General features: G+C 38.3%; 3 protein-coding genes and 1 non-coding gene across 4 annotated transcripts; all 4 read left to right on the forward strand.

Moving 5' to 3' along the window:
- Positions 1-996: 996 nt before the first annotated feature.
- LOC120296011 (rust resistance kinase Lr10-like) lies at positions 997-2,608 on the forward strand. The gene is made up of 2 exons (XM_039317655.1): positions 997-2,008; positions 2,166-2,608. The coding sequence occupies exons 1-2, from the start codon at positions 997-999 to the stop codon at positions 2,606-2,608; spliced, it is 1,455 nt and encodes a 484-aa protein (XP_039173589.1).
- Positions 2,609-2,978: 370 nt separating this feature from the next.
- Positions 2,979-3,656, forward strand: LOC104455284. Its single transcript, XR_005552833.1, has one exon. It is a non-coding gene; the product is annotated as an uncharacterized LOC104455284 (transcript).
- Positions 3,657-12,242: 8,586 nt separating this feature from the next.
- LOC104455285 (rust resistance kinase Lr10) lies at positions 12,243-15,196 on the forward strand. Its single transcript, XM_039317656.1, has 2 exons — positions 12,243-13,062; positions 14,039-15,196. The coding sequence occupies exons 1-2, from the start codon at positions 12,243-12,245 to the stop codon at positions 15,154-15,156; spliced, it is 1,938 nt and encodes a 645-aa protein (XP_039173590.1). The 3' UTR covers positions 15,157-15,196.
- Positions 15,197-16,364: 1,168 nt separating this feature from the next.
- LOC104453134 (hypothetical protein) lies at positions 16,365-17,178 on the forward strand. Its single transcript, XM_010067655.3, has one exon. It carries the CDS (start codon positions 16,382-16,384, stop codon positions 17,057-17,059), a length of 678 nt encoding a protein of 225 aa, XP_010065957.2. The 5' UTR covers positions 16,365-16,381; the 3' UTR covers positions 17,060-17,178.
- The last annotated feature ends 7,189 nt before the right edge of the window (positions 17,179-24,367 follow it).

A 24,367-nucleotide genomic window follows, 5' to 3' on the forward strand; every position in this document is an offset into this window, starting at 1 on the left:
CTATAACTCCTGTAAGCAACTTTTTCTGAAGCTTTTCTTTCTTTCTTTCTTTCTTTCTGTCTGTCTTTCTTTCTTTCTTTTTTCTTCCTCCTTTTCTTAAATGTTTACCCAAATTTACTTAAAAAGTAAGGTGGCAAGTTTCTGTAATATGAGGGACGCAAACATTGATTCATTACTTTCTTTAAATATCCATTAGAAAAAATTGTCACATCACTCGCGTGAAAAAGTTTTGTAAGATTTCTTAGTAGATTCGGAGGCATTTTGCTCTTTTTATTTTTAAACAAACCATGGAGCTTTTCTGGATTTGACACTAAACTTTATATTTGTTTGGGGAAAATGATTGATTTGATAGAAGCTCACGTCTTTTGCATGGTTGTTAATTTGATCTGTCTCTATCTTTATTTAACGAATAGCTGATATTGTTTTTGAAATTATGTGGCCGAATAGAATAAAGTTGGATCTGAGTGCCATCTAGGAGATGGAAACTCATCCACTTTCATTCTATGCTTATTCACTCTCAACTCTCGATGAACAAAAGTGTGTCTTTGGACTTTGAAGCGATTAAATGAATTTATCTTTGACTTCTTTCATAGCTTAACGGGACTTTTTTTTATGTTTAACTGTTAAAATTAAATATTTAGTTCTTCATTGATTAGTCGTTAATTCCAATGAGTTATTTCAAACGTCTCGGACAAATTCTCTGTTTTTCTTTTACAGATAATTCGACGCGGAGTGCCATGTATAATGTTGCGCTAAATGCAGTTCCGAATAGCGCCTTTGTCTTGGGTAAGACTAGTCCTTCTCCTCACAAATATGACGGTCTCAGACCGCATTTTGGCAAAAATAGAAAACTTTGTATGTATAAAATAATTGTGACACTACACTAATCCATGGCCAAATTTCTCTGCAGGCCACTTGGTCACGGCAAAATTCATACTTGGGGCTCCATGGGTGTTGATATTTTTAATCTATACGTGGAGGAGAAGGCACCTAGCAATGGATGTGAACATTGAAAAATTCCTACAAGATAATAACAACTTTTTGCCTATAAGGTATTCTTACTCAGATATCAAGAAAATCACAAGAAATTTTAAACACAAATTAGGAGAAGGAGGATATGGTTTTGTATACAAGGGAATACTTAGAAGTGGCAGTGAAGTTGCTATGAAGGTTTTGAACAAACCAAAATCTAATGGCGAAGATTTTATGAGCGAAGTGGGTACTATTGGAATGATTCACCATGTCAATGTTGTTCAACTTGTTGGTTTTTGCTTCGACAACTCTAAGCAAGCTCTTGTTTACGATTTCATGTCAAACGGGTCTTTGGATAAGCAAATTTTCTTTGAAGATGGCATCCACTGTCTTGATTATAAGAGTATATATGAGATCTCTCTAGGTGTGGCAAGGGGGATAGAATATTTGCATCGAGGATGCGACATGCAAATTCTACATTTTGATATCAAGCCTCACAATATTCTTCTAGATCAAAATTTTATTTCCAAAGTTTCTGACTTCAGGCTTGCAAAGCTTTATCTTGCGAGCCATAGCGTCGTATCGTTGACTGTTGCAAAAGGAACCTTGGGATATATGGCTCCTGAGTTATTCTACAAGTATCTTGGTGGTGTCTCTTATAAAGCTGATGTTTACAGTTTTGGGATGTTGCTAATGGAAATGGCCGGTAGGAGGAGAAATATAAATGCAAAAGTTGATTGCTCAAGTCAAATTTATTTCCCTTTGTGGGTTTACGATCAACTCAACAAAGAAAATGAGCTTGGAATGGAAGTAGTAGAAGAGGAAAGAGAGATAATTAGGAAGATGGTAATAGTTGCCCTTTGGTGCATACAGTTAATCCCAAATGATCGGCCATCAATGAGAAGGGTCCTAGATATGCTTGAAGGAGAAATTGATATATTGCAACTACCCCCAAAGCCACTTCTGTATCCGTCTGAGGAGCCAGTTGATGATAACAACATTGGAATAGAACTTGAATCATTCTCAACTTCATCAAGTTCTCCAACAATTTTCTGACTGATTCCAAGTTCTGAATAACAATAAGATTACAAAATCATGCGTGTATGATTTTCTCTTCTCCATGTATGAATAAAGGGCCATGTAATTCGTGAACCTAGATGCTTTTAGCGTTGGTTAATTCCTGTGTTTTGTAGAAGAATTGCCTCATGGTTACATTGCTTGTTTCTCGAGTGCTCTTGATATGGCAGAACAAGCTCGTCTTGTATGGAGCAATGAGTCTGTCTCCCTTCTCTCCACCGTCCGATATCAAGCTTTCTCCTTCCTGCCAAAACCCCTTGCCCAAGCCCTCCTGGCGGCCCCCTCGGCAGAACAACATCCCACTTCGACCTCACGTCCCGTGATGGGTCCCATCCCGACCTCCTCACCTTCTATCTCCTCCTCAAGTCCTGCATTCACTCCTGCGTGTTGGCGAGTCCATTGTGTGCTCACCCGGTCCCAGCTAGAGCCCGACTCGTTGATTCTCAACTCGCCCATCAGTCTCTACTCAAAACCCATTGACTGGGCTGAGGCGCAGAGGATTTTTATGGACAATAATCACATGGGTAGAAGCAGTCGATACTTCCGTTCGTATGCTTGAAGATGGGCCTTTCCCTAATGATTCCGATGTGTGTGTTGGGTTATCGTTTGACATGTTTGCAAACGGTAGTGCTGATTGGGTTTCACATCGTAAGATGTTTGAGAAAATGCCCGAGAGGAATGTGGTTGCTTGGTTTTATGATGATAACCAGATCTACTCAGTTGGGTTGTCCAAAGAACATCTGACTAATCCACTTGCATTAAACAATATCCAGAAATGAAATCTTCCGCATCTGACCAAATGATCATCGCTTTCATATAAAAATTTAACCTACTGGCCCCATGCATTGTATGTCGGTTTCCTCTAAAAATAGCCAACGTTGGACAACAATTTCCTTGCGCAAACCAAAAGTACTTATCTAACCTAAACGATGTCAACGCAGATGCTCTTCCTTGCTACGCTATTCATCCTCTCATCTTTCATGCGATCCCATGCGGTGGAATACACCGTGACGAACAGCGCTGGCAACACTACCGGTGGTGCCCTCTTCTCTGGCGAGATCGGCATTCCATACAGCCGTAGGACTTTGACTGTGTCCACCCATTTTATATGGAGGGTCTTCCATCAAAAAGCCCCTGAGGACCGTAAGAGTGTTGAGAAAGTGAGCTTGTTCATAGAGAACATGGAAGGCTTGGTGTAAGATAGCAACGATGAGATCCACGCGAGTGCCACTTACCTCGGGGGATTCTCGGGGGATGTGAAGAGAGAGTTCACAGGGATTCTGTACCACGAGATGGCGCATGTGTGGCAGTGGGATGGGGACAGGCAAGCCCCCGAGGGGCCCATTAGGGGGATCACAGATTTTGTTAGGCTCCGGTCAGGGTATGTGCCGGGCCACTGGGTGGGACCAGGCCAGGGCGATCGGTGGGACCAGGATCACGGCGTCACGGCACGGTTTCTTGACTACTGCAATGGCCTCAGAAACGGGTTCGTGGCCGAGCTGAACAAGAAGATAAGGACTGGTTATAGCGATGGCTACTTTGTTGACCTGCTAGGCAACAGCATTGACCAGCTCTGGAAGGACTACAAGGCCAAGTACGCTACCTGACTGGAGCGTGGTTAACAATGGCATTAAGAAATAAAACATATACAAATCAAATTTGAATTATTTGCGACTTACTTTAATTAGCGTCTACTTCTAGTGGTCCGTGCATAATTCCTAAACAACAAATCTCTAAAATTTCAATCAAAATTGCAAAAACATCTTTTAAATTGCTAATTTTACACAAAACATGCACAACTAGGTAATGTTGAGATCTAAATTTTGGTAAGCTCAATTATTCGTTTATCGCATCAAATATTAGAAGTCATCCTACATTTAGTAAAAACATTCCCACATAAATTGCATTTGCGTTGGTCCGATCGTAAATCATCTTGGAATTAGCCCAAATTGAGTTTAAAAGAAAGTGGAGTAAACCCAACGCTCGAAACTTGTCCCCGTCATCTCCAAGCAGAAGCACTAGCAACTTCACGTTGATTCCAACAAGTTCTGAAGCTGTTGCCGTCCTGGCTGCTTCCTGCTGCCAATCACCGTAGCACCTCCAGTCGTCGCTCAACGATCTTCCTGTGGACACTCCTCACTGTCGATTGTCATGATGGCTTGAAACCAATTTAGGTAATTTCCTAAACTATACTTGATTTGGATATTTAAAAGCCTAAATTTGGAATTATTTGATTCTAACTTGATTGAGCCTGAATTATTAGGCGTTACCGCACAGGCAGTTTCCTGCGTCAGTGCGCAAGGATGGGCCCGCACTGCAAAGGGTAGGACAGGCCCTTTAGAGGGCCATTTCAGCCCATCAAAAGTTTGTGCTCTTTCTAGCCTTTCAGAGGGAAGGGTAGAAAGAGCATTTGCGAAGGCCCATAGGGTTACTTCTAAGCAAAGTAATTGGGCTGTTTTTCCCCCCTCCTCCTCTTTTAGATCTTATTTACGCTGATGCGATAGCTGCTGCTTGTAATCGGTTTGGTCCTTATATATAATAGGTTTTGTTTGGAAAAAAAAAAAAAAGGGAAGGGTTTTCCTTTAAAACCTAAAAATCTCTCAAAAAGAGGAGCTTATTTTGCGCATTTTTCTTCGGTGTGAGTGAATTCCTCTCTCGCACTTGTTTTTTCTTAGCTCCCAAAGAAATGGCCGCAGGCAAAGAAAAATTCAAGGAGTGTAGCGAACATCAAGCGATTAGTTAGGATGTTTTGAATCCCTCTTTATTTAAGATTATTTGTTATAATGTTAGAATTAAAATAGAAATTCACATACTATAGTCGTTACTCTGTCATTTTAGCAAATTTAATTTAAAAGAAAATAAATTGCTAACCTACTAAAAATTATTATATGCATATAGAGAAACCCCGTTGAATAACCCGACTCTAGGATCGTTTACCAAATAGTTTTAGAGGGGAAAGTTCCGCAAGGGCTGACGGTCCATGAACCGAGGCCCCATGCATGTGACTATTTTTACATGTATTTCAAACGAAAAAAAAAAATCGATTTGGTAAAATCGGTTCTCTTATTTCAAAGAAGAAAGACAAAGCAGTCTGACTAGTTTGCCCTTTTACGGATGAATAGAAATTGAACACGTGGTGTCGTGCACCCTCAATTTCTCAGGAAGCCGTCTGGAATATTTTTTATCAGACTGAGACTAAAAATCAAAGTAGCGGATGTTGACCAAGACATTGGAGGTTGACAAAATTGATCATGAAGCCCTATGGGCCGGGTGGAGTTAGGCCAATAGTGCTGATAACGATAGATGACATATATGAATGCGAAATATGTCTTAATCTATTAGTACTGGCATGCAATATTGGTATATTGAGTTGTCAAGATGCATATCTGTAAAAAAGAAAAAAAAAAGGCTGATGAGTAAAAATTAAAATTAGACAAGATTTTTGAATATACGAACTGTATAACTTGTAAACTTCGAAGAAAAAACTAGCATGATATTAAGAACAAACTAGAAAAGTTAGATTTAGGATTGAGACTAAATTTTGGTGACGATGACAAGTTTGACTTGCATGCCAATTCAAAACTTGATGAACAATTTTTTTTTATCCTTTTTGCCTTCATAATTTAAAAGGTGATGCTTACAAAATAATGACCTTGAATTAAAATACAACACCAGATGCCTCCCTTAAAAGGATTTTGATTCAATTCAAATTGATTCATTTTCGTGATACTAAAATTGATTCCAAGAGAGAATCAAATTGCTAAAAAACGTTCAACCTGGAAACTGCGGTGAAGTTCCCTTTCTAATTATTTTCAAAGCTTTCTAAGAATCAATCCGCCACTGTGTTATGTCCGCTTGACTACATGTACAACAATTTCTAAGTAATTGCCACATCTTAGCTGGTCCACATCTTTTACTTTTTCTTTGCTTGACTTTGTTTTACTGGGTTGACTTGGACATTTCGGTGACCGACGTCTCCAAGTCTTCTTCAATCACAATTTGCATCCCTTTTATTGAGCCTGCATCGCATTACTAATTAGCTAAAACTTTCATTGCATCAGATCAAACAGTGGAGAGATGATTCATTCTTTCAACTCCATAAATACGCACCCTGTTTTACTCCTCATATTGAATGTATAACTGCTAGGGATGAGTAGTGGTGTGAAGAAAAATCACCCGTGCCCTGTTTCATCTTGTGGAGAAGTCCATAACATAAGTTACTCATTTCGATTGAAAAGTGACCCAAAAAGATGTGGCCACCGTTTTTATGAGCTAGCTTGCGAAATTAATCACACCATTTTATATATGTATGCCGGGCAATGCTATATATATATATATTTTTTTTGGACGAAAGATGTCACGATCTATACTCACTTAATAAAAGTCTTACAAGGCGAAATAGGACTAATGTCCGAGCATAAAATATTCCATAAAGGCAATGGAGGACTAATCCACCAGTTAAACGGAAGCTTTTTTAAACGAAAATTTCGTGCTATCCAATCCGCGGCACCATTTTCTTCTCGGGTACAGCAGCTGACCATAGCCCCTTCGATTTGATCCAGTTCATGTCTGCACCGGAGGATCTTCTCTTTTAAATTCCAATGAATTTCGGCCCGGCCCAAGAGCTGGTTAACAGCGGGGGAACAATCACTTTCGCATATCCAGCGAAGTGATTGACTTCGGAAGTCGCCCACGTGCCGCTTCTGTAAGTCCTTGATATAAAAGAGTCCGTGTGAGATGGCTTCAACTTCTGCCTCTTGAGATGAAGAAACCCTAGCTGTACGAGGCGAAGCCCTCGTACTTGCCCCGACGAATTCCTCACGACACCAGCAATAGAGCACAAACTCGCCCGGTATCCAAGAAGCGTCGACATTCATCTTCGCCACTTCGATCGGAGGTTTCCATCGCCCAGGTAAATTGCAATTAGGGTTAACGCGATTCTGGATTTTCTTTCCTCTAATCAGGGTAAGGTGCTGATCTTGTACGATTTGCAGGAGATCTGTAGATTTCGGAACTTTTGATCGAAAAATCCATTCGTTTCTTGCCTTCCAGATGTGCCACAGAACCAGACCGGTATATTCTCTTTCGGGTATGTCTGTATGCTTTCGGAACGCTTCCATAAGCCATTGTTCTGTCCGTCTGATCTTGTTTGTGGGACTGAGACCTCTGCAAGTTGGGTCTTCCCATATACCTTTTGTCCACTTACATAGAAAGAACAGATGTTCAGACGTTTCAACCTTCGTATGACAGAGTAGGCATAATGGGTCATTAACAATTTTTCGTTTGTATAGGTTTTCTCTCGTGGGAAGGGCGTTTTGGCAGAGAGCCCAAAGGAAAGTTCTGATTTTTGGGGGCACAGCAAGGCTCCAGATTGTGGTCCATAAGGTGCGTGGTGGTTGAAACGAACATGAGGCCGTATTGTGGTTGTGATTTGTGGTTGATGAGATTGCTTTGTTGTAGCCACTCTTAACAGAATATTTCCCCGAATTATTACCTGTCCAAAGTAGGGAATCTGGTTGCGGTTGTGGGCTCAGTGGGATAGCTAGAATTTCCTTGACTGTATCTGCATTATAGAATTGTTGAATCTTCTGTGCATTCCACTCTTTGGCATCTGTTTGTATTAGTTCAGAAACCATCGTAGGTTCTGTTTGATTCGTGTGGCCTCCAATTACCCCTTTCATTAACCATTTATCTTCTTGAATGCTGATAGATTGACCATCCCCAACTGACCATTTGATGTTTTCTTTGATAGTGTCTCGGCCAATTAACAGACTCCTCCATCCCCATGAGGGGCGTAGGCCTGTGCTTGCTGTCCAGAGATCCCCTGTAGGAAAGTAGATTCCTTTCAACACTCTACTCCACAAGGCAGAAGGGGACGTTGATAGCCGCCAGACTTGCTTGCCTAACATGGCATAATTAAAGGTAATCAAATCTTTGAAACCCATTCCTCCTTCATCCTTTCGAGTTTTCATTACCTCCCATTTTTTCCAATGAATTCCTCTCTTATGATCACCTTTTTTCCACCAAAATGATGCAATTCGTTGTTCTATTGCTCTGCAGATTGAAACGGGCAGCTTGAAGATGGACATAGCATGCATAGGTATGGATTGAACAACACTTTTGAGCAACACCTCCTTTCCTGCCTTAGTAAGTAGTTTTTCCTTCCACCCTTCTAGCTTTGTATTAACCCTGGCCAATATCCATGCAAATAGTTCTTTTTTTGATTGACCCCAGTCTGTAGGAATACCCAAATACTTCCCTGTTTTTTCAAACACAGGGACCCTTAATTCTGTGGCCATGTTTCTCTTCAAGGGTAGTGGACGATTTGCACTAAAATACACCCCTGATTTGTTTAAATTGATTGCTTGTCCCGAAGCATAGCAATATTGCTTAAGTATCAATGCCAAATTTTGACATTCCAAAATAGTAGCATTCAGAAAAAATATTGCATCGTCTGCAAACAACAGATGTGAGAGTTTAGGACAAAACCTGTTAATATGTATGCCTTGGATACTTCCATCAGTGATTGCTTTGTTCATCAACCAAGTTAGGACATTTGAAATCAAGATAAATAGATAAGGCGAGAGGGGGTAGCCTTGTCTGATTCCTCTCAAAGGATGGAAGAAAGGGGTGGATTCTCCATTGATCTTCACACTAAAATACACTGTAGACACACACTGCATAATAAGTGTTGCCCACTTTTCACAAAACCCCATATGCAACATACAGTCCCTCAAGAAATCCCATTCGATTCTGTCATATGCTTTCTGCATATCTAATTTAAGTATGGCCTGATGTTTTTTCTTCTTTTTTGTGATGCGCAGTTGGTGCAATACTTCTTGCACAATGAAGATGTTGTCTTGTATCTGTCTGCCTTGAACAAATGCACACTGCTCCGGTTCAATAATGGATGGCAGCCACTTCTTTAATCTGTTTGCTAGAAGTTTTGAGATTACTTTATAATTGAAGTTGCATAAACTGATAGGTCTGTATTGGCTGATGTTTTCAGGGTTCTTCACTTTTGGGATTAAGGAAAGATGAGTTCGGTTGAGCAGGGGATCCAGAACACCTGTCTGAAAAAACTTCTGAACTAACTGTAATAGGTCAGTTTTCACAATATCCCATGAATGTTGATAAAAAATGCCACTGAAGCCATCTGGGCCAGGTGCTTTAAGTGCTCCCATCTGAAAAACAGCATCCTAAATTTCCTCCATCAAAGGTACAGCCACCAGGTCTTCATTAATATGTTGTGTTATGGGTGATGGACACTGGTTGAGGATCGGTTGATAGTGCCTTAGACCCTCTGATTTGTATAGCTCTTTATAAAAAGATAGGATATGATTGCGAAGTATCATAGGATCTCTGCACCAGTTTGAATTTTGTAGTTGCAGCATTGTTATTCTATTTCGCTGTCTTCTCTGTATGGTTGATGCATGAAAAAAACTGGTATTTTTATCTCCCCATTGCATCCACTTAATGCGTGACCTCATACCCCGAATTGTTCCTCCCCCGTCTTCGCAGTTTTTCAATCTGAGAATAATACTGTTTTTGCTTTTTGCTGGTGTGCTGGTCAGACTGATTAGTAAGCTTTATTAGGGTCATATTTAGCTCTTTGATCTGCAACCTTGCATTGGCAAACTTCTCTTTGCTCCATTGTGCCAATACTTTTGATGTCTGCTTCAATTTTTCTGAAAGCGTGCATGGTTAGACATGTTCAGATTTCCATGTTTGTTGGATAACATCATGATACTCTTCATGCTCTGTCTAGAAAACCTCCATTTTGAAAGATCTTATTGTCTTCTTCTTCCCGTGATAGAGGCTAAGAACCAAAGGACTATGGTCTGAACCAACAGCTGGAAATGCTTGCACTTCAGCTTCAGGAAAGGTAAGTCTCCACTCCAAAGTACATAGTACTCGATCTAGTCGTTTCTTAACGAGCTCCTCCCCATCTCTGTTATTCGCCCATGTATATGCACACCCGTGACTATCCATATCCATTAAAGAAAGTTCATTGATCATGTTTCTAAATGCTGCTATGCGACTGTTGTCAGTTTCTTTTTTCCTAACTTTCTCCCAGACATACAAAATCTCATTAAAATCTCCCATGCAGATCCACGGGCAGGAGTTATGAGGCTTGAGGTGTTCCAACATCTGCCATAAGGTTAGTCTCTCGCCAAAATTAGTAGATGCATGAATAAAAGTAATTTGCATATATTGCCTGCTGTCTGGATCAGTACAATCCATATCAATATAGTGCTTTGAACTGGTTTTCACCTTTAAAGATACTTCCTCATTCCACAGAAGTGCCAAACCCCCTGCTATACCTGATGGATTTACTAGAAAAACGTTCTGGAATTGTAATTTTTTGCAAACTTTATCCACCATTGCTTCTTTATTCTTAGTCGCCATAAGAAAGAGTAAACTGGGCCTTTCTCTAGCCGTTAAGGCTTTTAGTTCTTGGATTGTCAGGGGGTTGCCCAGCCTCTGACAATTCCAACTCACTATTTTCATGGCGTCACTGATGGCTTATTAGGGCTAGCCACCAAAGCCCGTACTTGTTCATCTTCAATCAACTTCACAGGGGTTTCCAGAAGTTCAGTATCATCAATCAAAAGAGGGGTTTTCTCAAGTATGCACTTCTGTTTTTTTGCCTTCTGAATCTTCATATTCTTCTTACTACATTTCCCAACTTTTGAGAGAACTAGTTTATGGTTTTCAGAGCTTTGTACCTGTTTGCCATATTCTCTGATTATATTAACAGACCCTTCATTTGCTTGGGTTATCTCAATGCCATAGGAGTTGTCGATTCTTCGTTTGCTGCAAGTTACCATCTGCATATTCTGAGTTGCCTCGTGAGCTGCAATATCCATTATAATTCCTATCGTGACGAAGGACAATTTGATGGTTCAATCACAGTGGTTGATGATGGACTACAAAAGGGTAATTGTTCATCTCTCCCTCGTTATTTATTGGCCTGCTCTAACTTCACTATCGTCATCAATTTACACCTTCCTCTCGGTATGCCGGTGGCCTTCATAAAGTGCTCACAATCCCTTGCTTCCACTTGGTATTTCGACACCAAACCATGTATCCAGAGAACACACCCTGCTGAAACGCCTCCCAATTTTTCCCAAATGAAGGTGTACTCATATGCTCTACCTGGGTATTATCTATGAGCATGGCACATCAAGGATTTTTGCACCATAATCATGATGTCATTTGCATCGGATTCTTACACTCGGGCTAACGCTACGAAATTTTTTTGCATTTTTGTTATATTTTCCGAATTTTTATTACTATTTTCTTTTCTTTTCTTTTCTTTTCTTTCTTTATATTTTTCCACTGTAGGCCGGCAAAGGGTCAACCGGCTAACCCTCGCTAGAATTCAGTAGGAAAAAGGAAAAAAAAAAACAATTTATAAAAAAATTTAGATAAAAATTAAAAATTTCAAAATATAAAAAATTATCTACACCACTGCTAGCAATGTCGTATGATGGTTGATGTCCACTTTAGTGTTCTCGGCCAAAATTGACCGAAAGAATTATACTAATAAATCATCAAAAGGTTAATGACTAAATTGGTGAAATTATTTGACAGAAAAATTGGCTAAATTGAAAATTTTTAAAATTGAATTGACATATATACAATATGTTTCTGATTTATTTGGTAATTGTCCCATCAAAACTGGATGAGCAATGTTTTATTATCATAAATTTTCTAATTTTTCTTTTCATCTTCACAATTTAACAAAGTGACATTTATGAGATATTGGCCTTGAAATAGAATAAAATACCAGATGCCTTCCTCAAAAGAACTTTGATTTAATTTAGGGTACAAAATGTTCAAATCGATTTATTTTTACAAAATTCCCAAAAAAGAAAGAAGAAAAGAACTTCAAATCTAGAAACTACTGAGAAGTTTCCTTCCTAATTAATGTTAAACCCATCCGTAATTTTTAAATGCTAGCTTGACTGCGTGTTCAACGATTTCTAGGTAATTTCACTAATATAATTAAACTTTTGCCGTGCCCACACTTTATATTTTTCTTCGCTTGACTTTGTTTTATTGGTTGACTTGGACATTTGACCAACGACTCCAACTCTTTTCAGTCATAATAAATACCCCTTCATTAAGGCTGCATCGCATTACTGATGAGCTAAATTTTTCACTACATCAGACCAAGCCGCGGAAAGATGATTCATTCTTTCAACGCCATGTATATGTACCGTGTTTTCCTTCTCACATTACACGTTCTGCTACTAGGGATCAGTTGTGATGCTAAAAACAGTCACTTGTGCCCTGTTTCCTCTTGTGGTGAGGTTCGTAATATAAGCTACCCCTTTCGATTGAAAGGCGACCCAAAATATTGCGGCCACCCTGAGTTTGAACTAACTTGTGAGTATGATCATACTGTCCTATATTTATTTGATGGTCGATATTATGTGAAGTCAATTGTTTACTATTTCTATCTTGATGAAGAAGACTTCCATGGTTTCATCACGGTGGTTGATGATGGACTTCAAAAGGGTAATTGCTCGTCTCTCCCTCGTTACTCACTGGGGCACTCCAATTTCAGTAACACCATCATTCCATACTACCCTCTCGATAGCCTCTCAGAAAGAGTGACGGTGGCCTTTGTGAAGTGCTTACAACCCATTGCTTTCACTCGGTATTTCGATACCAAACCGTGTATCGAGGGAACACACTCTGCCGACATGCCTCCCAATTCTTCCCAAATGGAGGTGTACTCATATGCTTTACCTGGGTATTATCTAGCAGCAGGGGACATCAAGGATTCTTGCACCATAACTATGATGTCCTTTGCATCGGATTATGGTGGGAGGGAAGAGGATCAGTATAATCGCGCAAGCGCGCCATACAAGGACCTCCACAATCAGATGGCGGGGGGATTCAATCTCACCTATTGGGGGCTCCTTTCTGCAGAAAGAAGCTTTCGATTTTGCTTCTTAGGTTCTAGATACCAAAGGAACGGGTGCAGTCACTATCACGTTCGTAAGCGACTTTCACTGGAACTTTTCTTTCTTCTTCCTCCACTTTTTCTTAAATTCTAGTTCTACTATGAGATCTCACAAAATTTACTTAACAAGCGATGTAAACCTTTCGATTGGATATCGTAATATGTGGGATCCAAAACATGATGTCATTAGTTCTTTAAATATCCATTAGAGAAATTCGTCGCATCGCTTCAAGTAAAAAATTAAATAAAATTGGCAGCATAGCTTTTCTGGAGTCGATACCATTCCTTCATATTTGTTTGGGGGGAAATGTTAGATTTAATTGTAGCTCGTGCCCCTTGCATGGCCGTTATTTAGGTGGGTGAATAAATTGTGCACATACTGGATGATGTCTGTAAATTAGAGCCATGCGCGAGTGACTCGTGAGCTTGTGAAATCAATTGGTGCATCTAGGGGAGCGAAATCATCTTTCTTAGATAGAAAAATTCATGCTATGATAACATGGATTCGATAGAAAAAAGTTAAATCCAAGCGCCATCAAGGAGAGTGAAACTCATTGACCGTTCCTTGTTCAACACTTCTGCACATTGCAACTTTTAATTAACAAAAGTGAGTCTTTGCAACTTTGCAGTGATAGTATAAATATACCTTGGGCTTGGGTTATAGCTTAGCGTGACTGTTTTTTATGTTTTATGTTTTTTTTTTTTTAGTGTGTTTAATTGTTGAAATCATTGATTTAGTTCTTTATTGATTGGTCGTTAATTATAATATAATCATTGTCAGTCATCTCGGATGAAGTCTCTCTTTTCTCTTCTACAGGTAATTCTACGTGGAGTACCATGTATAATGTTGCGCTTAATGCAGCTCAAATCTCGCCTTTGTCATGGGTAAGCCAAGTCCTTTTTCTCCTCACAAATATGAATGTTTCAAGTAGCACTTTTTCGACCAAAAAAAAAAAGTAGAACTTTGACAAAAAGAAAACTACACTAAGGTATGGCCAAATTTCTCTGCAGGCCACTTCCTCGCAGCAAAATTCACCCTCGGAGCTCCATTTGCATTGATATTTTTGATCTATAAGTGGAGGAGAAGGCACCTAGCAATGGACGAAAATATTGAAGAATTCCTACAAGCTCATAATAACTTTATGCCCGTAAGGTACTCTTACTCAGATATTAAGAAAATCACAAGAAATTTCAAACATAAATTAGGAGAAGGAGGATATGGTTCCGTGTATAAGGGGATACTTAGAAGTGGCAATGAAGTTGCTGTTAAGATTCTGAACAAGCCAAAATCTAATGGCCAAGACTTCATAAGCGAAGTGGGTACTATTGGAAGGATCCACCATGTTAATGTGGTTCAGCTTGTTGGTTTTTGCTTCAACAAATCTAAGCAAGCTCTCGTGTATGATTACATGTCAAACGGGTCTTTGGATAAACACATTTTTTCTAAAGATGGTTACTACTCCATTGATTATAAGAGAATATATGAGATATCTCTCGGTGTGGCAAAAGGTATAGAATATCTACATCGGGGATGCGATATGCAAATTCTACATTTTGATATCAAGCCTCACAATATTCTTCTGGATCAAAATTTCACTCCAAAAGTTTCTGACTTCGGGCTTGCAAAGCTTTATCCTACGAACCATAACATGGTATCGTTGACTGTTGTGAGAGGAACCTTGGGATATATGGCACCAGAGCTATTCTACAAGGACATTGGTGGTGTCTCTTATAAAGTTGATGTTTACAGTTTTGGGATGCTGCTAATGGAAATGGCCGGTAGGAGAAGAAATGTAAATGCAAAAGCTGACCGCTCAAGTCAAATTTATTTCCCTCTGTGGGTTTACGATCAACTTCATGAAGAAAATGAGATTGAAATGGAAGTAGTACAAGAGGAAAGAGAGATAATTAGGAAGATGGTAATAGTTGCTCTTTGGTGTATACAGTTAATCCCAAATGATCGGCCATCAATGACTAAGGTTTTAGATATGCTTGAAGGAGATATTAATAAATTGCAACTACCCCCGAAGCCGCTTCTATATCCATCGGATGAGCCAGTTGACAATGTCTACACTGGAATAGAACTTGAATCATGCTCAATTTCATCAAGTACTCCAACAATTTTCTGACTGATTCCAAATTATGATTTTCTCTTCTCCATGTATGAATTTTAAGCAAAATAAATGCAATCCAAAGTATAATTGGTCATGTAATTCGTGAACCAAGATGCTTTTAGCATTTGTTACTCCTGTGTTTTGTAGAAGAATTGCCTCACGGTTACATTACTTATTTCCTGAGGGCTCTTGATATGATAGTCCAAGCTCATCTTGTATGGAGCAACGTGTCTGTCTCCCTTCTCTCTACTGTCCAATATCAAGCTTTCTCCTTCCCGCCACAGCCTCTCACCCTCGCCCTCGACCTCGACCACCGCCTCATCAGCCGCCTCGATGGCATTGGCCGCCTCCGCGGAGCAACATCCCACCTAGACCTCATGTCCTGTGATGGATCCCATCCCGAACTCCTCACCTTTCTCTTTCCTCCTCTAGTCCTGCATTCGCTCTCGCGCATTGGTTCTGGGGAGGTGTGTCCATCGCCCACTCGCTCGGTCCCAGTTGGAGCCCCAACACGGCGATTCTCTACTCGCCCATCAGTCTCTACTCAAAATCCGTCGACTGAGCTGAGGCGGAGAGGAATTTTAGGGACATGGATACTAAAAGGGACCTGTTTTCTTGGAGTTCCATGATCACATGGGTTTAAACCAGTCGATGCTTCCGTTCATATACTTGAAGATGGGCTTTTTCCCTAATGATTCTGATGTCTGTGTTGGGTGTACATTGATTGATATATCTTGCAAAGGGTAGTGCTGATTGGGTTTCAGCTCGTACGGTGTTTGACGAAATGTCCGAGAGGAATGTGGTTTCTTGGGCTTTTGACGATGACCAGATCTACTCAGCTGTTGAGTTGGGCCTTTGACAGACGGATTTACGCTCACTGCTGTTTCGTCGGCGTGTTCGGAGACGGAGTTACTGTTGCTTGGGATGCAATTCCATTCCCGAGTTATATGGTCTGGATTGGGCTCGAATGGTGGTGTTGGATGCAAGCATGGTGGACATGTACGTGAAGTGTGTAGCTAGTGGATCGCTAGGTAGATTCACGCCCAAAGGACTAATCCCCTTGCATTAAGCAAAATCCAGAAATGAAATCTTCCGTGTCTGACCAAATTGGCATTGCTTTCTTATAAAAAACTTAACCTACCGGCCCCATGCATTGTTCATAGGTTTCCTCTATAAATAGCCAATGTTGGAGCAACAATTTCCTTGTGCAAAAACCTAAAGTATTTATCCAACCTAAACGATGTCAACCCAAATGCTCTTCCTTGCTACGCTAGTTGTCCTCTCATCTTCCATGCAATCCCATGCGGTGGAATACACCGTGACGAACAGCGCCGGCAACACTACCGGAGGTGCCCGCTTCTCTAGTGAGATCGGCATTCCATACAGCCGCAGGGCTTTGTCAGCGGCCACCCGTTTCATATGGATGGTCTTCCATCAGAAAGCCCCTGGGGATCGTAAGAGCGTCGAAAAAGTGAGCTTGTTTATAGAGACCATGGATGGCGTGGCGTACGAGAGCAATGACGAGATCCACGTGAGCGCCACCTACCTTGGGGGATTCTCAGGGGACGTGAAGGGGGAGTTCACAGGGGTTCTGTACCACGAGATGGCGCACGTTTGGCAGTGGGATGGGGACGGGCAAGCTCCCGGGGGGCTCATTGAGGGGATCGCAGATTTCGTGAGGCTCCGGTCAGGGTACGTGCCGGGCCACTGGGTGGGGCCAGGCCAGGGCGATCGGTGGGATCAGGGTTACGATGTCACCGCCCGGTTTCTCGACTACTGCAATGACCTCAGAAATAGGTTCGTGGCCGAGCTGAACAAGAAGATGAGGACTGGCTATAGCGATAACTACTTTGTTGACCTGCTAGACAAGAGCGTTGACCAGCTCTGGAAGGACTACAAGGCTAAGTACACTACCTGACTAGAGCCCATGCACGCTCGATTGATGTACGTGCTTTGTAAAAAGCATCGCCAACCTTACGATCCTTAACTATGGACCCTTATTGTTACAATTAATGAATATTAAGACATTTTGACAAGGATACTCATCGAGTCTAGGCCTCGTGGTCTCATGTATGTTCCACGTAAACTTGGGTTTGGCCACAAGGTCCAGGCTCCAAGCATCGGAATCCCTTATCCATCTATCGATGTCTTGGATTCTTAAGTCCTAATTTGAGCCAGTCCCCAAGTTTCAAGTCTGCAAGGACCAAGGTTTGCAGTGGGTTTGTGACACATTGACAATTGCTCTTGCGATAATACTTTGGTACTTGTGATTTGTCCATTTTTTTCTCATGATTTTGAAATTTCGATGTGTTGTTTTCTATTTTCCTTGTTTTAAACAAACCCCACTTGAGTGAGATTTACTTGTGAGAAAATTGTCCAAAAAGTTCTAAACCTATTATGCGATGGTTAATTTAATTTTAAACCTTTTATTATGTCAAATTAATCATAAACCTATTATATGATGGTCAGTTAAGCCTTAGACCTTTTAATTATATCAATTTAGTCATAAACCTTTTAACAATTTATCAATTTAGTTCTAAATTTTTTAATGAATTACCAATGTAGCCCTTTCGGCTAATTTTGATTGAAAATTGCCCATTGGTCTTGTGTGACATAGTCAATGCTTATATTCAAAAAATTCAAATTTTTTTATCAACTGTATTGATGTTTTCTTTTTTGTTTTCCTTTTTTTTTCATAAGTCTAGTAAGGTTGCAAAACCCTCACCTTGATCGTGGCCCTTGCTGGATCTAGGCAAGCTTAGTGGCCAACGGTGGCTAGTGGCCTCATCAGCCCTATGAAGAAAACAAGAAAAGAAAGAGAGAAAATTAAGAAAATCAATAAAGTTTTTGGAAAATTTTGGCATAATTACAAAATTATCCACTCTAGCACTAGATATGTCATATAAGACGGTTGGCATTGACTAAACTATCACATTAGCAATTTTCAACTAAAATTATCAGGGAGGATTACATTGGTAATATATGAAAAGATTTAGGACTAAATTGGCAAATTGTCAAAATATTTAGAACTAAATTGATACGATTAAAAGATTTAAGAATAAAATGATATGATTAATAGTTTCAGAAATGAATTGGCTGCCATATAATAGTTGTTTTCTAGTTTGTTGCTTGAATATGGTAAAGAAGCCTCTTTGTAATTGAATCGGAGGTTTAAGATGTGGCCTTCGTGCTTTCTTGACTTATTTCTTATGAGGCTTTTAGCATCAGATTGAGCTTCGAGTTTCTTGCTCTGGTTGATTGACTTCTGCCAATTTGTTGCGAGATTTGTGCTGGAAAAGTATTGGTCGGATAAAAGGGGGTCAATTCACCATCCACTACCCTGTGAAGTGGGCTGATAAGTTGTTTTGGTCCTACTTCCGTAAAGTAAATGTGGAAGCGGAAATAATGCCCCACACGATTCAAATTAGTGCATAAATTTGACGGAGTTATTCTTCAGGATGATCATTACTTCTTCGATCGTGCTTCATAATTAATTGGTATAAGCATTAAGCAAGCAGCCAAAATATGCAGAACCTTGCCAACATTTGGGTCGAGTTAATCAAGGATGACTAAGCAATTCTTAAAAAAAAAAAAAAATTAAAATGAGACCCAACTCTATCTGAACCTTTAATTCAGAATCTATGCGTGTAGGTTCACAAAAGAAACATATAACCTTTGTATCCGGATTGGATTGGATATAAATAGGGACTCAAACCGAATAGGTCGTTGACATCTCTAAGCCACGCGGATTCAACCTCGATCTTCTTTAGGTTAGTAATCTCCACTACCTTTGTGAACTTGCATGGTTTGCCATGTGTAAGACTTAATCAGACTCCTCACCCATTGACCACTTCCACTCATTTTATTTTTACATGTCATCTACTTGCCCGACATCAATCTTCACGATATGCCTTAAATAAGTTTTAATGCCTAGTGACCCCTTTTCGATTTACGTAGTTCTAGATTGAACTATCTTCCTTTGCATAGTTCTAGGTTGAGCTCTATACAAGCAAATTTACTAATATTTGTTCTAATAAAGTTAACAAGACATGCATAATTTAGATGAAATGTCCAAATGAAAAAACACGTGTGAAATGGGGTATGATCATTAAACATCACTCATACTATGTTAATCTCAGGTCAAACTCACTAGATCATGCTCCAATTAATTGTGTGAGATTTTGTGGGATAATTACCAACTATTTTAAGAGCTAAAACTTTTGGATTGAACTTTCTAATATAGTATCAAAGACAATAACATCCCTTTTGCATATGTGCATCCATCCCCCCTCAGTCAAATTTTACGTGCCTCTCCTAATTTGCCTTGCACATGAAAGGCAGTGTTAGAAAGTCCAATGCAAATTAAGCTTTTAAAACATGTTGTTAGTGTTATCTCTTTTGCCTATGTGCTTCCGCCCTCATCAAATTCCATGTGCCACTCATAATATAAATTGTATGTGAGAGAATGTGTTAAAATATAGTCTCATTTCAATTGACAATGGGTCTTACATGCTTTTGAGATTCATGTGGTCTCCCCGCACCTAATAACTTAAGTTTTTAGGTTAGACTTTCTAATATAATATCAAAGTCGGTGCTATCCCTTTCACATATGTGCATCAACCTCCCATAAGTTAATTCTATGTACTGCTCCTAATCCGATTTGCACGTGAAAAAGGAGTGTTGAAATATTGATCATTTGTCATAAATGCTCTTTATATTCATATTGTCTCTCTCCATCTATTAACTTAAGCTTTTGGGCCAGACTATTCTAACAGATTGGACCAACACATGGTAAAAGTGGAGACACACAATTTATATGGCAACTGAAAGGGAAATTAAAACAAATAATTTTAAAACTTTGGCCTAAACAAGGTTAATGCATACTTTAGTCAAATGCTAAGTGCTTGTACCAATTTACTATGAGGCACGATCGAAGATGTAATGATTTTCCTGCAGATTAACTCCCTCAAATTTATGCACTTATTTGAATCACCAGAGAAACTAGAAACAACCTAGGCAAAACACCACATCAAACGAAAGAATGAAAAAGATGTTCTGTTTGGTTCGTAGGAAATGAATAATTTAAAAAGTATTTTTCTAATAATTATCATTTATATCGCTTAAAATAATTAATTCTTGAAAAATATTTCCATTATTGATAACAATAAAAATCTAAATATTGTCGTTAATGATGAAATAATTTTTTGATCATTCATTTTTCTAAGTGATAAGAATGGTCACTTTTAAGAAAATATTTTCAAAATCATTCATTTTTGCATAACAAATACACCCAAAGGGTAACAAATATTTCTCCTTACTATTTATCCAAACCAATATTTTTCCAGCATAAATTGGGTAATAAATTGTTGGGAGTCAGTCAACAAGAGCAAGAAACTTGAAGCTCAGGCTGATGCTTAAAGCCTCATATAAAAAAAATAAAAAAAATAAAAAATAAAGCATAAAGGACCCACGTTGAACCTCCAGTTCAATCACGAACGCACTTCTTTGCCATATTTAAGCAAGAAACTAGGAAACAGCCTAGGCTGAAACACCGCAACGAAAATAGAAGCTATGTTTGTTTCATCCAAAACAAATGATTTGAAAAACATTTTCCTAATAATTATCGCTTGTATCACTTTAAGTAATTAATTAATAAAAAATATTTTCATTATCAATAACAATTTAAATCTAAATATTTTCATCGATAATGAAAATATTTTAAGTAAATTTATTTTTGTAAGTAATACAAATGATTATTTTTAGAAAAATATTTTCCAAATTGTTTAATTTCGTGAAAGAAACCCACCCAGAGGAACCTATATTTCTCTTTACTATAGAGAATTAGCGAGCAGCGTAAGCTCAACCACATAATTTTTACTTCACAGGGTATTGGATGATGAATCAACTCCCCTTTATCCAGACCAACACTTTTCCAGCATAATTTTGTTCACAAATTGTGGTGTATCAACAACCAGAGCAAGAAAGCATAAAGGCCACACGTTGAACATCCAGTTCAATCGCGAATGCACTTCTTTGCTATATTCAAGCCAGAAACTAGAAAATAACCCAAGCTGATACACCACATCAGAAAAAAGAATGAAATAGAGGATTTTTTTGTTTCTCCCATTTTTTTTTTTCTTGTGGTTTTGAAATTTTGATATCTTGTTTATTCTTTTTTTCTTTAAAAAAGAAAAAAAGAAAACCACTTGAGTGGGATTTACCTGCTTAAGCCGAAGGAAGTCCAACTCAAGTAAGATTTATTTAATGCTTCAAGTAAGGTGCCTTTGGAGACCGGAAAAATAACTTATTCGGTTTCTGGGGCCATATATAGGCAGAGGTAGCCCCGTCACTCATTTGAGAGAAGTGGAGCCATTATCTTCTCATTTCTCCCAAGTAGAATATACGTAAATCAAATTTGGACAACTTGCCAATCACTCTTAAATGAATTTGGTATCACCTTGCCATTTGGGTAAATGGGTGCACTTGTTCATGAGGTTATTGATCGGTATTTTGCTGATATGGAATTTATTTATTTAAGGTGGGCTCTCACTCTTTTCCATGGAAATCGCTGAGTAAATGTGGAATGAAATGCGGTAAGATAGACTCATTTGATTCCATCCTAATGTTCCTAGACGCAATTTCTTGTGCATATGGATGGCCATGGACACCGTAGAAACAAATTCCAATAGTGGATATTGTTCTGTACGAAGCATCATCTTAACAGAGTTATGTTTATTCAACAATTAATGGAGAACTCTTTGAAGGATAACTGCACTTCCACTGGCAAACACTTATGGTAAAGTAATATATGATTGGAAATATTTATGTGCCTAATTTCATATAAGTTAATACCATGAAAATTCCGAATACATCTGTGATAAATTTATCCAAAATTAATTTTTGACCACCAAAAATTCTAAACATGTACACTTGTGACAAATTTGCTATAAACTAATTTTTTACCACAAAAAACCCAAAAATGATACATTTGTGATAAATTTACCTTTTGTTAGTTTCCATTAAATTAGATTAATATAACAAAGAAACTACAAATTAGTAAACATGTGTCAAACGGATGGTGAAACCCCAAACTGATATACCCCTTAACCGTTATGTGTTATCCAACTTAATAATTTGACTGTTCGAAAAAAAAAAAAAAGGTAAAATTTAACCTAAAAAATTAATAGAGAGTAAGTGTCCGAGTTTGGGATTTATGTGGTTAAAAATTTAGTATAGTAGTTTAGAATAAATTTGTCACATGTGTATTAGTTTGAAATTTTCATAATAGTAACCCTTTTGAATAATGGAATTTTTGCATCTTCAACAATTTCTATCACAACCTTCATTTTCTCTTTCTTGAAAATTGACTTGGGTTCCAAGAAATTTATTAAATATTTGGCTGAAAGTAAGAATCGTGTGGTTGAGCTTAGCCCACTTGCTAATAATTTCCTATAGTAAGGGGAAATATTTGTCCCTCTAGGTGCGTTTATTTCACAAAAAATGAATGATTTGAAAGACATTTTCTTAAAATCAATCATTTGTATAACTTAAAAAATGAATGAATTAAAAAAATATTTTCATCATCGATGAAAATATTGAGAACTAAGTTTTTGTAGATAATAAAAATGTTTTTTATTGGCTAATTATATCAAGTAATGCAAGCAATCGCTTGATCATTCATTTTCTAAGAAATAAACGGAGTCTTTGTTTCATTCAGTTTTTTTGATATGGTGCTTTAGGTTGTTTTCTAGTTTCTCACTTCAATATGCCAAAGAAGCGTGTTCGTAATTGAACCGGAGGTTTAAGGTGGAGCCCCTATGCTTTCTTGACTTGTTTCATACGTGGCTTTTAGCATCAGTATGCGCTTCAAGTTTCTTGCTCTGGTTGATTGATTCCTGACAATTTGCTCCCAAAATTTATGCTGGAAAAGTATTGGTTCGAATAAATGGGGGCCGATTCACCATCCACTACCCTGTAAAGTAGGAATGTGTGGTTGACCTTACTCCGCTCGCTAATTTTCTATACCAAGGAGAAACATCTATCCCTCTGGGTCATCCATTTTGAGAAAAATGAACGATTTCGAACACATTTTCCTAAAAGTGATTATTGATATCACTTAAAAAATGAATGAACGAGAAATGTTTTTATTATTTACAAAAATAATAATGAAATACTTTTCATCAATCAATTATTTCAAATGATACAAATGATCATTCTTGGGAAAATATTGTCCAAATCATTTATTTTTCCTAATGCAAATGAAGCCTCTGTTTCATTTTGTTTTTTGATACAGTGTTTCAACCTAGGTTGTTTTCTAGTTTCTCGCTTGGATATGGTAAATAAGCTTGTTCGTAATTAAATGGGAGGTTTAAGGTGTGGCCTTTATGCTTTCTTGAATTGTTTCATATGAGGCTTTTAGCATTAGTATGAACTCCAAGTTTCTTGCGTTGGTTGGTTGATTCCTGACAATTTGTTACCATAAGTTTTGCTGGAAGAGTATTGGTTCGGTCAATTCACCATCCACTACCCCGTGAAACAAAATCATGTCGTTGAGCTTACCCCACTTGCTAATTTACTACACGAAGGAGAACTATCTATTCCTCTAGATGAGTTTGTTTTGTAAAAAATGAAAAATCTGGAAAATATTTTCCTAAAAGTGATTAAAAATAATTGAACAACAAATAATTTCATCAATCACGAAAGTATTTAGATTTAAATTGTTATCGATAATAAAAATATTTTTCCTCAACTAATTAATTCAAATGAAACAACATATAATTTTTAGGAAAATGTTTTTACTCATTTTCCATGAAACAAATAAAACTTTTGTTTCATTTTATTTTTTGATGTGGTGTTTCAGCCTAGGTTGTTTTTTAATTTATCGCTTGAATATGGTAAAGAAGTTGGTTAAAAATTGAATCGAAGGTTCAAGGTGTGGCCTTTATGCTTTCTTGACTTGTATTATATGAGGCTTTTAGCATCAGCTTGAGCTTCAAGTTTCCTGTTCTGGTTGACTGGTTCCTTACGCTTTGTTAACAAATTTATGCTGGAAAAATATCGGTTCGGATATATTAAGGCCGATTCACTGTCCATTACACTCAAGACGAGCCCATTGGGATGATACGCACTCAAAAATTAAGGTTAAACGTGAAAAGTTTTAGTTTAATTTTTGTATATTCTAACACATCCACTCACACACAACATGAATTAGGCATGGTATATATAT

Source organism: Eucalyptus grandis, chromosome 7 (genome assembly GCF_016545825.1).
Source record: "Eucalyptus grandis isolate ANBG69807.140 chromosome 7, ASM1654582v1, whole genome shotgun sequence".
In the NCBI taxonomy this organism is placed as follows: Eukaryota; Viridiplantae; Streptophyta; class Magnoliopsida; order Myrtales; family Myrtaceae; genus Eucalyptus; species Eucalyptus grandis.

What these genes read in the sequence shown, in the direction of transcription:
- LOC104453134 (XM_010067655.3), top strand. Translation starts at nt 16,382, where the DNA reads ATGTCAACCCAAATGCTCTTCCTTGCTACGCTAGTTGTCCTCTCATCT.
- LOC104455285 (XM_039317656.1), top strand. Translation starts at nt 12,243, where the DNA reads ATGATTCATTCTTTCAACGCCATGTATATGTACCGTGTTTTCCTTCTC. An exon ending in GTGCAGTCACTATCACGTTC is followed by an intron (nt 13,063 to 14,038) that starts GTAAGCGACTTT and finishes ATTTCTCTGCAG; the next exon opens with GCCACTTCCTCGCAGCAAAA.
- LOC120296011 (XM_039317655.1), top strand. Translation starts at nt 997, where the DNA reads ATGGATGTGAACATTGAAAAATTCCTACAAGATAATAACAACTTTTTG. An exon ending in ATCATTCTCAACTTCATCAA is followed by an intron (nt 2,009 to 2,165) that starts GTTCTCCAACAA and finishes TGTGTTTTGTAG; the next exon opens with AAGAATTGCCTCATGGTTAC.